This window comes from Canis lupus, chromosome 10 (genome assembly GCF_003254725.2).
Source record: "Canis lupus dingo isolate Sandy chromosome 10, ASM325472v2, whole genome shotgun sequence".
Lineage (NCBI taxonomy): Eukaryota > Metazoa > Chordata > Mammalia > Carnivora > Canidae > Canis > Canis lupus.
Window position 1 is genome coordinate 8,125,048 of NC_064252.1, and position 15,284 is coordinate 8,140,331.

General features: G+C 44.3%; 1 protein-coding gene across 3 annotated transcripts in view; it reads left to right on the plus strand.

Annotated features, from left to right (window-relative positions):
* The first annotated feature begins 2,607 nt into the window (after positions 1-2,607).
* Positions 2,608-15,284, plus strand: part of MSRB3 (methionine sulfoxide reductase B3) — a 176,469-nt gene continuing 163,792 nt past the window's right edge. Inside the window, exon 1 of one of the 3 annotated variants that reach the window (XM_049115745.1) lies at positions 2,608-2,763. In XM_049115745.1, the coding sequence (XP_048971702.1) occupies positions 2,673-2,763 (91 nt within the window). In that variant the 5' untranslated portion in view covers positions 2,608-2,672. Of the gene's footprint in view, positions 2,764-3,071; positions 3,123-15,284 lie in introns of those variants that run through there. The other 2 variants (XM_025476706.3, XM_035696606.2) reach the window with 2 other exon arrangements.

The window sequence follows — 15,284 nt, forward strand, 5'->3', positions numbered from 1 at the left end:
TCCTGGTACCTATCAAAGGTACAAGCCCCCACCTCCCAGGCCCACAAAGGATGACCTGACAAGCCGGTTAAGTCTCTGGTCTTATTTTCACATGTATTCGTTACCCCTATTACTTGAGGTAACTTGAGTGCACACTGGTTACTTAAAACCACAAGAGCCCAGTGAATACGGTTTTTGAATTCCTTTTTTTTTTTTTAAATGTAGGGAAATGGGACAGATTAGTACAGTAAAAAGAGTACGTATGATTTTGGAATGAGGTTTGAATTCCAATACTCCTTCACCCCTTCCTGGTAGCATAATTTATTGTGCCTCAGTCTCCTTAGCTGTAAAATAAGGATAAAGGAAAATAAGCTCAGAGATATTTGTAGCGATTAAATGAAGTACCATGTGTCGAACATCTAGCACAGTGTCTGGCACTTGTTATGCACTCAAGTAATGTTAGCTCTTTTCTCCCCCCCCCTTTTTTTTAAAGATTCTAATTATTTATTCATGAGAGATAAGAGAGAGAAAGAAAGAGAGGGAGAGAGAGAGGCAGAGACACAGGCAGAGGGAGAAACAGGCTCCATGCATCTCCTTTCTTTTTTTTTTTTTTTTTTTTTTTCCTTTCTTTAACATACTTATTGAAGCCTTTAAAACAGCTGGTGGATGGGGTGCCTGGGCAGCTGGTGAGTTGAGGGGCCCACTCTTGGTTTCGGGAGTGGTCGTGACCTCGGGATCATGGGATGGGGGATACCCTCAGGCTCTGCACTCAGTGTGGAGTCTGCTTGTCCCTCCTCTTCTCTCCCCCCATCCCAATAAATAGATAGAATCTTAAAAAAAAAAAAAAAACAACACAGCTGCTACTTTTGCTCTCAAGTCAGCAGAATCGATACAAGTACTTAACTCTCCACTTGTTTTAATATGAATTCGGTTGTATGATAATACATTATTTATAATTTTATGTTTTTGTATATAAGATCAACTAGACTATTTTGAATATAATTACAGTCCTTTGAAACAAGCTCTTCTCTACACTTAGCTCAGAGCTCCTATATGTCAGTCCACAAATTACTGTGCTCGTATCCTTTTGTTTTTAAACAACTAATTAGAATATGGGCAAAGAACTATGTTAGATATTGTAAGGGAATTAAAAAAACATGCTGGGGTAACCTGGGTGGCTCAGTCAGCTGAATATCCAACTCTTGGTTTGGGCTTAGGTCATGATCTCAGGGTTGTGGGATAGAACCCTGTGTTGGGCTCCAGGCTCAGGAGAGAGTCAGCTTGAGATTCTCTCTCTCCCTCTGCCCCTCCCCCTGGCTCGTGTGCTCTGTCAAATAAAAATTAATATTAAAAAGAAGAAAAACAGATGCTTACATAATATATAGTTAAATATACACAAAGGAGGAAAGGGAGGGAATATTCAGTTTTTTTCCTGAGTATCTTCCCACTGCCCAACTTCTAGATACCTATATGGAATAATATAAGGTTCAATAGTAATGTGTCTTTTGAATCCCTTATTTATTGTTTTACAGTTTATTTGCCCTTAGTTTACTTAGGTCATCTGCCCTTGGCCCCATTATCGACTGCTAGTATATTAAGGGTGAAATCTGCCCATTTGCCAGGAGTAATTTATGGGATGTGGTATTTCTCAGTACCAGATGATTTAAGGGGAGCCACTTGCAAATGGACTGTTTTTTTGTTTTTTTGGCATATACACCTTAATAACTGGCTAGAATTAAACTTGTCTTAAAGTTTCTGATTTGTAAATACAGCATTTTCAAACAAATAGTGTGATGTACACATTACCATACTTTAGTTCATATTAGAATAATCCATCCACACTCTCAATCTGTTTGGCATTTACCCCTTAAGAATCTTGCATCCATAAATCATTTCTGTAGCATCTTAAAACGTTCCTAAGTAATTATATAACTAACATCTTGCATCTCCAGGGCCTTGTCCCGTTAGTGTGAATTAAAAAAATAAGAATAATAAATTATAGTAATTAGGGCAAAACTACGTTGTCTTGGAAAGCGAAGGTTTCATTGGGGACTAGCGGCTTGGGTCTGTCATCGAACCTCTGGGCCTGACATCTTGGCCATCCCAAGTAGCACCTTTTGAATACGTTTCAACACGGCCTTTTAGACAAGCTACAGCAAACGCAAACCTGAAGGGGATGAAAGGAGGTCGGTGGTGGGAAGGACCACGGGTCTCAACAGCAGCATTTAAGTGTCCCGAAAAGTTGGGCGGCCTCCGCCCCAACCAGACGCGGCGCGCCCGGGACGCAGGGGGCGGTTCTGTGTGGGACGGCGGCGGGCGGGCTGCTCACGGCTCACCGTGGCTCGTGGTGCAGACCCGGCGGGCCCGCCGCAGCCCCCCTGCACCCTGCACCCCCCGCGCAAGCATTTGCCGGGTCTCTTCATCCTGTCCGTACCCAAGCCCCCGGGCGTGGGGTCCCCGCCCGCTGTCTGTCCGACCCCTGCGCGGTCCCGCGCCGGCGGTGCAGGGGGGCGGCGGGCGCTCGGCGGGCTCCCTCGCGGGCTCCCAGGCTCTTGCTCATATTTGGACGCGGCCGCCCGTGCCCAGGAATTTCCCGTCATGCCTCCCGCCGCCCCGTCCGTCGCCCCGAGCCGCGGAGGGAGGGAGGGAGGGAGGGAGGGAGGCGGCGGCGGACGGCGGGTCGCTGCCCTCCCATGAGCGCGCGGCGCAGCCCCCGGCGCCCCCTCTCGCCGCTCCTCTGCCTCTGGCTGCTCGCGGCCGCGGCGCGGGGAGGCGCGCAGGCAGGTAAGTCCCGGCGACGTGCGACCGCGACCCGGGCCCCGGCCTCCTGCGGGCCGGGCAGGGGCGCGGCGGGGAGCGCCGGGGGGGGGGGGGGGGTCAGGCCGGCTCCGTCCCCGTCCCCCGAGGCGGGGGCGCCCGCTGACACCTTATCCCGTCCCCGGAGCGAACCTGAGCCCGCGGGACGCCCCGGGCGGCGAGCAGCGCGGGGGGGGGGGGGGGGGCAGCGGCCTGGGGGGGAGCAGCGCCGGGAGGGGGAGCAGCGCCGGGAGGGGGAGCAGCGCCGGGGCCCCGCCGAAGTGCCCGATCCGGGAACGGGCCGCTCCGCGTGGGAAAGCGCCCGCCAGGCCCGCGCGTCCCGCAGGGTGGGGGTCTCCGGGGCGCGGGGGGCGAGAGCGGGGGCGGCGGGGGCAGAGGCGGGGTCTCCGGGGCGCAGGGGGCAGGGGCGGGGACTTGGGGGGGCAAGAGCCGGGTCTCCGGGGCGCAGGGGAACAGGGGCAGGGGCGCGGGGGGCAGAGGCGGGGTCTCCGGGGCGCAGGGGAGCAGGGGCAGGGGCGCAGGGGGCAGGGGCGGGGACTTGGGGGGGCAAGAGCCGGGTCTCCGGGGCGCAGGGGAGCAGGGGCAGGGGCGCGGGGGGCAGAGGCGGGGTCTCCGGGGCGCAGGGGAGCAGGGGCAGGGGCGCGGGGGGCAGAGGCGGGGTCTCCGGGGCGCAGGGGAGCAGGGGCAGGGGCGCGGGGGGCAGAGGCGGGGTCTCCGGGGCGCAGGGGAGCAGGGGCAGGGGCGCGGGGGGCAGAGGCGGGGTCTCCGGGGCGCAGGGGAGCAGGGGCAGGGGCGCGGGGGGCAGAGGCGGGGTCTCCGGGGCGCAGGGGAGCAGGGGCAGGGGCGCGGGGGGCAGAGGCGGGGTCTCCGGGGCGCAGGGGAGCAGGGGCAGGGGCGCGGGGGGCAGAGGCGGGGTCTCCGGGGCGCAGGGGAGCAGGGGCAGGGGCGCGGGGGGCAGAGGCGGGGTCTCCGGGGCGCAGGGGAGCAGGGGCAGGGGCGCGGGGGGCAGAGGCGGGGTCTCCGGGGCGCAGGGGAGCAGGGGCAGGGGCGCAGGGGGCAGAGGCGGGGTCTCCGGGGCGCAGGGGAGCAGGGGCAGGGGCGCAGGGGGCAGGGGCGGGGACTTGGGGGGGCAAGAGCCGGGTCTCCGGGGCGCAGGGGAGCAGGGGCAGGGGCGCGGGGTCAGAGGCGGGGTCTCCGGGGCGCAGGGGAGCAAGTGCAGGGGCGCGGGGGGCAGAGGCGGGGTCTCCGGGGCGCAGGGGAGCAGGGGCAGGGACGCGGGGGGCAAGGGCGGGGTCTCCGGAGCGCAGGGGCGCGGGGACGCGGGTCTCCGGCGAGTGGCCCGCGTGGTGGGGGCCCGGCTGCCGCCCTCGCGGGCCCCGCTGGTATTTAATAGGCCAAACCCGAGCAGGACCCCGAGTTCGTCAGGTACCAGTTTTGTTTTGCTTTGAAGCGGAAAAAAAGCATCTGAGTCTGTTTTTTTTTTTTTTTTAAGTTTCACACTGGACCATTTAAAGTCAAAACTATGTGAAGGAAAGGTGCCATCGCTGCCTGCCCTGGCTTAGGACTGGTAATTCGGAAGTCTTCACAGGATGATTTTTAAGGATCCTTTTCTTGAGATCATGTGGAAAATATCAGGGAAAAGTTTTTTTTATCCCCCCCCATCAGGCAATTACAAAAAGCAATGATTTGAAATGAAGGAGGTAGAGTTTAAGGCCGATGTGAAATTGCACGGACTTTGATATTCGTGATGAGGCTCTAACTTACCATCAGAGCTTCTCGGTGCTTAATGTTTTCAGGAATGGAAGGTCAAAAATGATCATTCCTCAGTTGAGATAAGGAAACTTCAGTTCGCTTTTGTTTTTGCCCCTAGTAGGCTGAACTGTCAACACGGATATGGCTAGCAATTAGGACTGAGAAATTAGCCGCAAACTGACTCTATTAAGCATGGATTATATTCAGAACTCTCTTCTCTTTCTCTTATTTCCATTTGCAGCCTTGCTGGCAAAATAGACTTTTTTGTTTTCTTTCAAAACAGACTTTAAAATATAGTTTGTCTGTAAAAATGTCTTTAGGATTCGTGTAACTTCTAACATTGCCAATTTAGATTAATGGGAAATTTAAAAAATGTTTAGCCTTTTTAAATGTGCAGTTTATAAATATTAAGTAATGATATCCATTTCATGTTTGCTTCTGACTGGGACTGTTTTTCAGAAAGACCTTTTTATGGATTCATGTTTTAGGAGTATCTTTAATAGTACTTCTTGGGAAATACAACAGGTTCTAACTGCACATTTTATTAGTAGTCTTCTAGAAAATACTGTGCTGCACGATAAAGAGTGGATTGTACTGCCGGGGAATATATGTTTCTTTCTTTCTTTTTTTAATTTCTTCAGTGATGTGTTGACTTACCTAATTCTTGTGGTAAAGCAGCCCTTGAAGACCAAAATCCACTGTGCTGTGGCCCCTTGCCAGCAATTTTGAACACCAAGTGTATATTTGGATCATTTAAACATTCACTTTTTTAATTTTGGTCCCAGCTGACCTATAAGTCTAATTTCTGATGACTTTTATTAGGGCCCTATGTGAACGTCTGGAATTTTTTTATATTAAAGTCAGTAGCTCTCTGCCGTATAGAATTTTGTCAGAGTGCCTAACCGCCTGTCTGCCAAAGTTGCAAACATACAGCATCATTTAGGTTTTGAATCAAACTTAGGTTTTAAAGGTGCTTGTTCTAAAATTTTAACTAAAATGTTAACCCATTAGGTCAGAAATCTTAACTATTTTGCTAAACTCAAGTAACAAGAATATCCAAAAAAGATCCCAGCAGTAGCTTCATAGATTTTTTTCCCCTACATTTTCTAATACATTTATCCTTTTAAAATTTCAGCCATTAAAGAGGAACTTCAGGCAATAATACATTTTGGCTCTATTATCTGGTCACAGTTTTTTGATTTTTATCTCACCTGTGTTCCTTACCATAGTTGGGGATTGGTTGATGAATTTGGCTCAGATGTTTAACTTCCTTTTCTGTAAACTGATGAAGTTGAACATAATCTCCATGTCCCTTCTAACTCCAGATACTGTAATATTGTTTTTGTTTATATGATCCTGCAGAGCTACCCACACTACATTGATTCAAACTTCAGATTGTCAGCTCTGACTTGCTATACGTGTTCAACTGGTCTTCTTGTGGTCAGATCTGATTGGTGTGGATCCAGCTTGTGGAACATCTTGATACTTGGCACATGCGCACAGATGCACACACGTTGACAGAGTTCTGTGATACTAAGCTTCTGCTACTTTCTCTTACCCTGATCTAACAGCAGAAAGTGCTGGTTATGTCATAGGGTAAATGTCCAACTGTTGTTTGGGGACAGTTAAGCCCAGGCCCTAAAATGGTTTGGTATTCAGTTCTGGAATTTGTGTCTTGGTTAGGGATACCACAGTAGAGCACCCAAACCTTTCTGTGGTTGGGAGGCTGTGGCTAGTTATTTGGGGGCATTCCAGATGAAACGCCCTACATTCCTACAAAATGCCCTATTGATCATACTTGGACCTACCCATCTGGTCTATTCAGAATTAAATTGAGTTTGAATAGGAGGGTAATCGGATCTCTGTTTAATTTGCCAGTTGTTAGCATCTGTGATTGCTATACAGATAGATATTTCAAGACTTTACTTTGAAAATTCCGATATTTTCTCCTTTGTGGGCACAGTTGTTTTTTCTGTTAAAATTCTCAGCATGATCCTGGATCCTTGTTTACATGTTTTCTCCATAGCAGACCAAAGTTGTCTTTATGGCTTTTAAAGAAAAGCAAGGAAAGAATAAAATTGTAGGAAAGGTAGGCCAGCAATAAATCAACCAATTGACTTTATGGAGGATTTGGTTATTGCCTCTTTTAAGCTTCTGTTGTAAGTAACAGAAATGAACTTGAACTAGTTTTAGGAAAACGAAAGAGAGGTATTCGATGGAAGCTAAGTGCAGACAGACCTTATTAGGGACTAGGGACTGGAAAACCTGGAACTTTCCCTCTCTCCTCTTGGCCTTTCTTTGCTTCATTGTCCATTCTTTGCTGACCATTTTTTTCCTGCTTTCCTGTGTTCCTGGTTGAATTTGACTGCTCAGCAGCTCTTGAATATTTATGTGTCCCTCGGTTCACAGGGAAAGACTAAATCATCGAGGCTGGAATCTAAATTCCTGAGAGATAGAACCTGTTAGACATAGGTTGGGTCACATTGTTGATATAGATTTTCCCTAAGATTTCTTCTAATTCTGGAGTTCTTTGTAGTACGTGTTGCAGACATTTGTGTGGTTTGATTTTGCATTTTTACATTTTGTACTATGGGGTTATTAGTTCTTAAAAGGTATAATTTTCTTTTGATTGCAGTATGTGTAGAAACGAGTATGCCACCTTCAGTGGGATCCTGGGATGTTAGAGCAGTTCATTCAGACAGAGGCAGGAATGCTGAAGAGGAGGAGCCTTGGGGGAGTGAACGGAGGGTAGCACCACATTTAGGAATTACGGCACAGCTTGGCATCCACCTGACTTGTGAAAGATCCTGTTTAATAACAGTTGATCCATCCTGTAGATAATTGTCTGCATATTTTCAGGAATTCACTGAATTAAAATGCTGGGCTCAAATAGCTTAAGGGTGAATTCATTACAACTATTTAAGTGATAACTGCAGACATTCAAAATAGTAGTAGTTGAGGGAGTTCCTTAGTTATTTTCCTGTTTCTCACCCAGGTTTAGTATTTCCCATCTCTCCCTTTCCCTTAGACCACTTCGGCCGCCTGGATTGTTTTTCTCTCCTAACTTGGCCTTCGGGTCTCCACCTCATGGTCGTTTGCGAAGCTTTCTCCACCTCTTAGAATTTGTCATTTCTTTTGTTTCCAAGACATTCTGTACCGTGATTGGAGCATGATTTTACCATCTTGCATGTATTCATCCTCACTGGACTATAGGTTCTATTAGACCAGTGAATCATCTAGAAGAATTCACATAAGCTGTTAGCATCCATCATCCCAGGCATGATGATTCCAGCTTTTTCAGATGTTCTGAAGCTTGTATGGTATCCTGCTTGTCACTGCCTTCTCCTTCAGACATTGAAGCTCAGTCATATTGCTCTTCTTTCTTAGTCCTTGTCTGTTTTCTAGATATTACAGGCTTTACCATGAAAATTCTAGTTCTATTGTGATGATCAAATATGTAGATGATGGGATCTTTTCCTACCAACTGAGATGGATAGGGAAGGAAAGTATAGCAAACTGATATGGAAGGAAATCGACTTGTGTTGAGCCTCCAATATTTACCAGATCAGATAGAGGGGGCAGGTATAGGAAAACATTGGCGCATATATGAAGGGGAATCGTGGGAAGGTAAAGTATAAAGATGGAAAATTAAGTTTGGCTTAGAACATGGAGGGCTTTCAGTACCAGGCTAGGAAATTTGGACTGGGTTAGTAAATTATGAGATTGAATTTTTTTTGAGTCCTCAAAATCAGGATTGGATTATAAGATATATTATCTAATAATTCAGAGGATGAGTCAAATTGGGAAAGAAACCATTGGATTAATAAAGAAAGGTTAAAAGAGATTTCTTAGAGAATGAGGACCTGAACGAGGGTGGTGGCACTGGGATTGGAGGAGTGTTGCTGAGGAAGACAGCATAGAAACAAACAAGTAATTGAAGATAGAGAAAGAGAGGGATGACTAAAAGATGATGGGAAGATGTTAAGCCTGGGCGTTTGCGAGAATGTGAACTCAGCAGGTTTGTGGGTGGAGGTAAAAAAAATGAGTTTTGTTTTAGAGATCTCTTGCATTTGAGGTGCTGGTCGAACCTTCATGTGGAGATGTGTAGCCAGAAATGTGAGGCTGTGACTTGGAGGGATGGGGGGCTGGAGTAAAACGCGGATGAGTAAGGAAGCCTAAAACTAAAGGGGAGAAGAAAACAAAACACTTGTTGACTGGAGGAAGAGGAAGGACACAGGAAAAGTGTGATCATCCAGAAGATGCAGCTCCATGTGGCTTTGAACGATGGCCAGTCAGTGTATGGCTTTCTGTCCCCGAGCTTTCCTTGTTTAGGGGACACCGCATGTACTCACTCCGCAAATAGCACGTGGGAAGCCTTGAGCAAAGGATCCTTTGGAAAGACCTTCCCAAACTGCAAAATTGTTGCTGGTACTTCCTGTCTTAACCTCTTCGGTGGCGTATATCTCTTAAGATAAAGGACTAGCGCCTTCATTGTCTTCGTCATCACCAGGCCTTGCTTTTCTCTGTACCCTGAGCTTCCTACAAGGGGTTCATTTAGCTTTGAACACACATTTTACTCTGTTTTGTCCTCACTCCTCCCTTCATCTTCTCCAAGAACATGAAGCCATTCCCACCAGATGGCTTTTTTTTTTTTTTTTTTGGTCCTCTGTGTGTACTTTTTTATTGCCATGGTCAAGTTTGTTCTTTTTCTTTCTTTCTTTTTTAAAGTATTTTATTTATTTATTTGAGAGGGGGGTGAGGCAGAGGGAGAAGCAGACCCCCTGCTGAGTCGGGAACCAGGTGTGGGGCTTGATCCCAGGACCTCGGGATCATGACCTGAGCCGGAAGCGGACGCTTAACCCACTGAGCCACCCAGGCGCCCCTGCCATGGTCAAGTTCTTATCCCTAAAATAATTATTGACAATTTCCTAATCTATGATTTAAAAAATTTATAATAAATCTCATCACTACCTCTTCCTTACAGAATGCCTTGTTTTTCTTATCTCTTCAAGCATTGCCTGCAAGTTTCTTGAACACTTGAGTTGGCCACCTGGCATACCCTGATCTGTGACTCTGGGCCATGGTAGCCTGGAGCAGCATTGTTACCTGGCATCTGTATGACTGGGTTACCCAGCAGAGTGCTGGTTACAGGAAACTGCCAATTTCCTGGTACCTGTCTTTTCTGAAGGAAAGCAGAGGGAATTTACTTCATTGAGAAGGCTTTATTTGCATAAACTGCAGAGGTTGGTAAAATATGGAGATGAATGCAGGTGAAATAGAGAAATAGTGCTGGTGTAAGAAATGTGCTCTCAGGGCCTGCTTCCTGGCCAACAGGATATCCTGATTCTGTTTCTAAGAATAGTATACTCTTCATAACATGTGTCTGAAATGGCATGTTTATGTTTAGTATGGAGTATTAAGAATAATTTCTACCTTGATTAAAAAAAAAAGAACCCTCCCAGATGCTAGTAGTTGTGCTTTTAGTAGCTGTTGGCTGAGAAAATACATAATAGCAAAAAGCCATTATAAAAATCTTTTTTAAAAATTTTTATTTATCTATGATAGTCACACAGAGAGAGAGAGAGAGAGAGAGAGAGAGGCAGAGACATAAGCAGAGGGAGAAGCAGGCTCCATGCACCGGGAGCCCGACGTGGGATTCGATCCCGGGTCTCCAGGATCGCGCCCTGGGCCGAAGGCAGGCGCTAAACTGCTGCGCCACCCAGGGATCCCGCCATTATAAAAATCTTAAATGAGTTTTTTTTTTAATATAAAAGCATTCTGACGTTCAGAAAGTACGTATATGTGGAAATTATGGCTTATGGAGCCTATAGATAGCTTGATTTCTTGCTTTGTGGATACTCTCAGGGAGGTTCTGGTGTCAGTTTTCAGTGGCTCGTTGTCATCTCACTTTAGAATGTGGAGGAGAGTTTTGTTTGAAAATCTGAGCTATGGTTGAAATTTTAGAATGACAAGAAAGTTCCTTCTCAATATCCTCTTGGAAGAGCAGTTGCCTGTTTCATGCCAGGCAATGTACTTTATGCTAAGACTGGGCTGTTAAGCAGTCTCAGGGACTAGTATATGAATGCTTTTTTAAAATTATATTTTCAGGTATATAAGCATCATTCTTAGGGCCATTCTCCTGTTTTTTAGGATGAAACGTAGTAGGTAATTTGTATATAAGTACATACCTATGGCGGTCTCTGTCATGGCATAACCATCTTCTATTACAGTAAATTACACAGTGAATCTTTGTGGTTTCTTGGGTCAGTTTATTTTATTTAAAGGAAAAAAAAAAGAAAAAAGAAAAGCCCAACCCTGCAAACCAAACCAAACCAACCAATCCCTCAGTACATATGTGAAATTTAAGACAGCACCAAAAATAAGCCTGTACTACATGTTAAAGAGTCTTTAAAAGATATCAGGACAACTTTGGTATAAATCAGAGTCCTGAATTTTATGTTTGTGCTTTCATTTCTCTTATTTATGTTTGGTTGAATCTGGGCATGGTTGGGGTTAGGAGAAATCTAAGGTGACCATTACTGGTGGATATTTATCTTACAGTAGTGGTGTCTAAGGAAAAAAAGGTAGGGTCATACCTCCCTGTACACAGTCCATTAGGTAGGACAGCAGTTGAGGGACCGCAGGTAGTCTGGGAGCCCTTGTCTCACTGTAACTGAGAATGAAAAGGTGCTTATACTGAAGTCCTTCCCGATATCTTGGTGTGTGAATATTCCATCTAGTGAGGTCACTGTAGGGAGCCAGGAAGAGCCTGGTCCAAGGCAGGGGATGTGTACCAGTTTGCAGAGCCAGTGGGAGAATTGCAGGCTCATGAGTACATTTGCATCCTTTCATGATGCAAAGGATGGAGTGCGATGAAAAGAACATTGGAGAGCAAATTCGAGGACTGGGTTTTCCTGGTCCTGTTCTTGCCCGAAGCATTTACACTCTCTGTGCCTCAGTTTTCGCATCAGCAAACTGAACCAATTGGACTGAGTAATACCTGATGTTTTTGCTTGCAGATTCTATGGTCTGTGGGCTGTCTAAAAGTCTCCAAGTAGCTTTCACAGTTTTTAATGGAAATGATATGATTAATAAATTATACAAAGTTGTCTTCTCTTGTTATATTTGGTTCAAGTTGTTTCTTTGGGAAACTACGTATAAATGTTATTCTGTGACTAAGATCTTATGTTTGAGCTTTGTAGCTTAATGTGCTCAGTAATTTGATCCATAAGCCAAGTTATATAACCCTTTTAAAGATTCAGTACTTATTTAGAGGATAGATTACAGTGTATTAGAAGCATCGTATTAACTATCCCATTTGAAGTGATGGCATTAAGCAGGAGAAACAATGTTGGTTGACCTAAATAAACAGCTAAGAATTGCATATTTAGGCTTGATGATGTATCTCAGATGGGAATAGTCCTCTTTTTTTTTTTTATAAAGGATTTTATTTATTTATTCATGAGAGACACACAGACTGAGAGAGAGGCAGAAGGAGAAGCAGGCCCCATGCAGGGAGCCTGACATGGGACTCGATCCCAGGTCTCCAGGGTCACGCTCTGGACTGAAGGTGGTGCTAAGCTGCTGAGCCACTGGGGCTGCCCAGGGAATAGTCCTCTTTTAATCCGGGTACACTGCTAGTAGAATTTACTTTTGACCATCCTAGAAATATATTTAATTCTTAAAACTAGTTAATTTGCTCTTACCGTTAAAGAAGAAAATCTTCTCCATTGAGCTTTAAAGAAAAATAAACTTTACTGATTAGACAGGTAGAAGAAAAATCTCTTGCCTTTAAAATGCATTGTTAAAAAAAAATAAATAAATAAAATGCATTGTTAAGTTTTTGTCCTTTTTTATTATAAATATTTCACAATGCCCAAAAAAGAATATATAACATCTATACATAGGATATAAAGAATGATTTAAAAAAATCTAGATACCCCTACCCAGCTTCAGAAGTAGTGTTAACGTTGCCTGCATGACCTCCATTCATACCTTCTCCCTCCTCAGAGTATCTCCGGTCATGGTGACAATCACTTAACACAAATGATAACTAATATACATTCTTGCTTTTTCTTTCCACTCTATCTTTTCTTTTTTATAGTTTTACCGTAGATGTATCTATCTCTACATATTTTATTATTTACTTTTGCATGTTTTGGAACCCTCTACTAATATTGTCATCTGCTCTTCAACTCCTAGGACTTGTTCCCCCCCATTACATTATATCTGTGTTACCCATGTTGGTGTATGCAACTCATTTTTAAAAGATTAACATTTGTTTTATTGTCTGTGTTTTTCTACATTTTATTTATTTCTGCTTCTTTTTTTAAAAAATTTCTGCTTCTTTCACATTTATATGTTAGAGTTCTTATGTTTTTCTGTGGAGTCGAATCTATTTTTTCCCATTGCTTCTAAGCTTCACCACCAATACAGTGAGTAATAATAGTAATGGTGATGATGATAATAATAATAATAATAGCAAATACAACAGATGTTACTAGTCTATTTACCATTTGTGCCACCCGCTAGTCTAAGTATTTACTCTTTACCTATATTAACTTATTTAATGCTCATGACAACTTTTTTTTTTTTTTTTTTTGCTCATGACAACTTAATCAAGGAGGTAGCATATTATTGGGAGAACTCATACATTGAGATTAGGGCCCGAGGTGCAAGACATTCAGTAATTTCTATGGCTATGATTTAAATCTTGGCAGTCTGGCCGCAGAGTTTATGCTCCTAATCATAACAGTATTATGACTCTTATGTAGCCTTTTCTTTTAATTCTGTGTTTTTCCCATTTAACTTTTTAAGGTATTAAAGTGTTTTTGTGACTTTCAAAAAAGAATGAGCCTAGGGTGATCATCAAGTTGGTTCTCCTGCACAACACCAATTATTTAAAGTCATGCTACAGTTTAATTTGCTTCATGGTTAGACCCTGACTTTTTTCATGCAGGTTTTTAAAAATTCTCTGGGATTTATTATTGCTTCCCCCCCCCCCCCAAATTAAAAGGAAAAAGTATATCTTCTGTATTATTCTTATAAAATATTTTTGTTTTTTTACTTTGGTATATGGTTTGGAATTGATTTCATTGATTTCCTGTGCTAATTTGGATCAGTTTCTTCATTTTTAGACAATGGCGTCCTATTAAAAAAAAGTGTTTCTGTGATCTTAAATGGATCACTTAATCTGCCTGATAAGCCTTGGTTTTCCCAACTAAGTTGCATTTGTTAGGTGTAATTATTTCACTAATCAGACATATGTAATTGCTAATCAGAGCCTCCTTTCGGTGTAAAGTAACCAAGGATGATCATGAAGGAAAAGAATCAAACAAAGGGAAGTTCCTGATAGTGATTGGAAACTACTGATTTTCCCCAACCCCTCAAATTGCGGAACAAAAAACTTCAGTATAGAGAGTAAAATCCCTTTACTGTAACTTTCTTGTATAACTTTAATTTTTTCCTAAAATCAATTAATTTCCTAATTATTTTTTCCCTTACATTGTGAGTTCATGATGTCTTCAAGTCTTTCCAAGGTCTTGGATAATCTCCTAATATCCTTTATTTAAACATGCTCAAATTTCTCTTATCTTTAAAAATAAACAGAAAGCCTACTCCACTTGCCATCATCCTCTGTGACCAAGTTGTTTTACAAGTTGTTTATGTCCTTGCTGTCTCTATCTGCTCTCCAACCAAAAATAGGTGCTAAGCCCATGTTACATGTCAGGCACTAACTCATCTAATCTCTGGGGACGCAGTATGAGCTAGAGAGACTAGGGACTTTCATTCCCACTTTGGAACTAGCATGGCCTGTCATAGAAGGAGTGAGAAGACCATGAGTGAGAAGACCATTTGTGGTAGGAGAAGGAGGGAGGATGGTTAGAGTTGAGAGTAAAGAGAGTGATGAGATCAGATGGGGCTTTTAGACCATAATGAGGAACTTCGATAGTATTTGTGTGATGGAAGCCATTAGGGGGTTTTAAGGAAGCAGTGATAAGATCTGATTTGCATTTTAAAATTGTCAGTCTGGCTGCCATGTGGTGAATGGATTGTAGGGACCAAATGGAAGCAGGTAAAACCATTCCAAGGTAGTTCAGTTGGTAACGGTTAGGACCCGAGTGCTGATGGCAAAACTGATGGATTGCTGATGGAGTGGATATAGGGTCTAAGAAAATGGGAAGAACCATCCGTGCTATTCCACTGAAACTGCTTTGATCGGAGCCATTAATGGTGTCCGTATCATTCAGCTGAACGGACACAATTTGGTTCCTATCTTCAGGACATTTGATACATTGACAATTCAGTCCTAGAAATACTCTTTTGGTTTGTAACACTGGTATTGTTACATATGTGATTGTAGGCAAATTCATTAAATTATCTGTGCCTCAGTTTCCTCACTTGTAGGATGGCATTACTATTATACCTACCACATACATTGTTGTAATCATTAAATGAGATGATATAGGTAGTTTCCTTAGCACAGTGTCTTCCCCAGAGTTCATTCACAGTAAATGTTTGCTAGCAACATCCTTATCATTGTCCCAATCATCATCCTCATTGTTATTCTGGAACAACACTTTCCTTGACCTCTCTCTTCTTTGGCGGGTGGTCCTTCTTGGTCTTCTTTGCTAATTCTTTCTCCTCCAGCTCACTCATAAATGTTGAAGACTCCTAACTCTGGGAAATGAACTAGGGGTGGTGGAAGGGGAGGAGGACGGGGAGTGGGGGTGAAT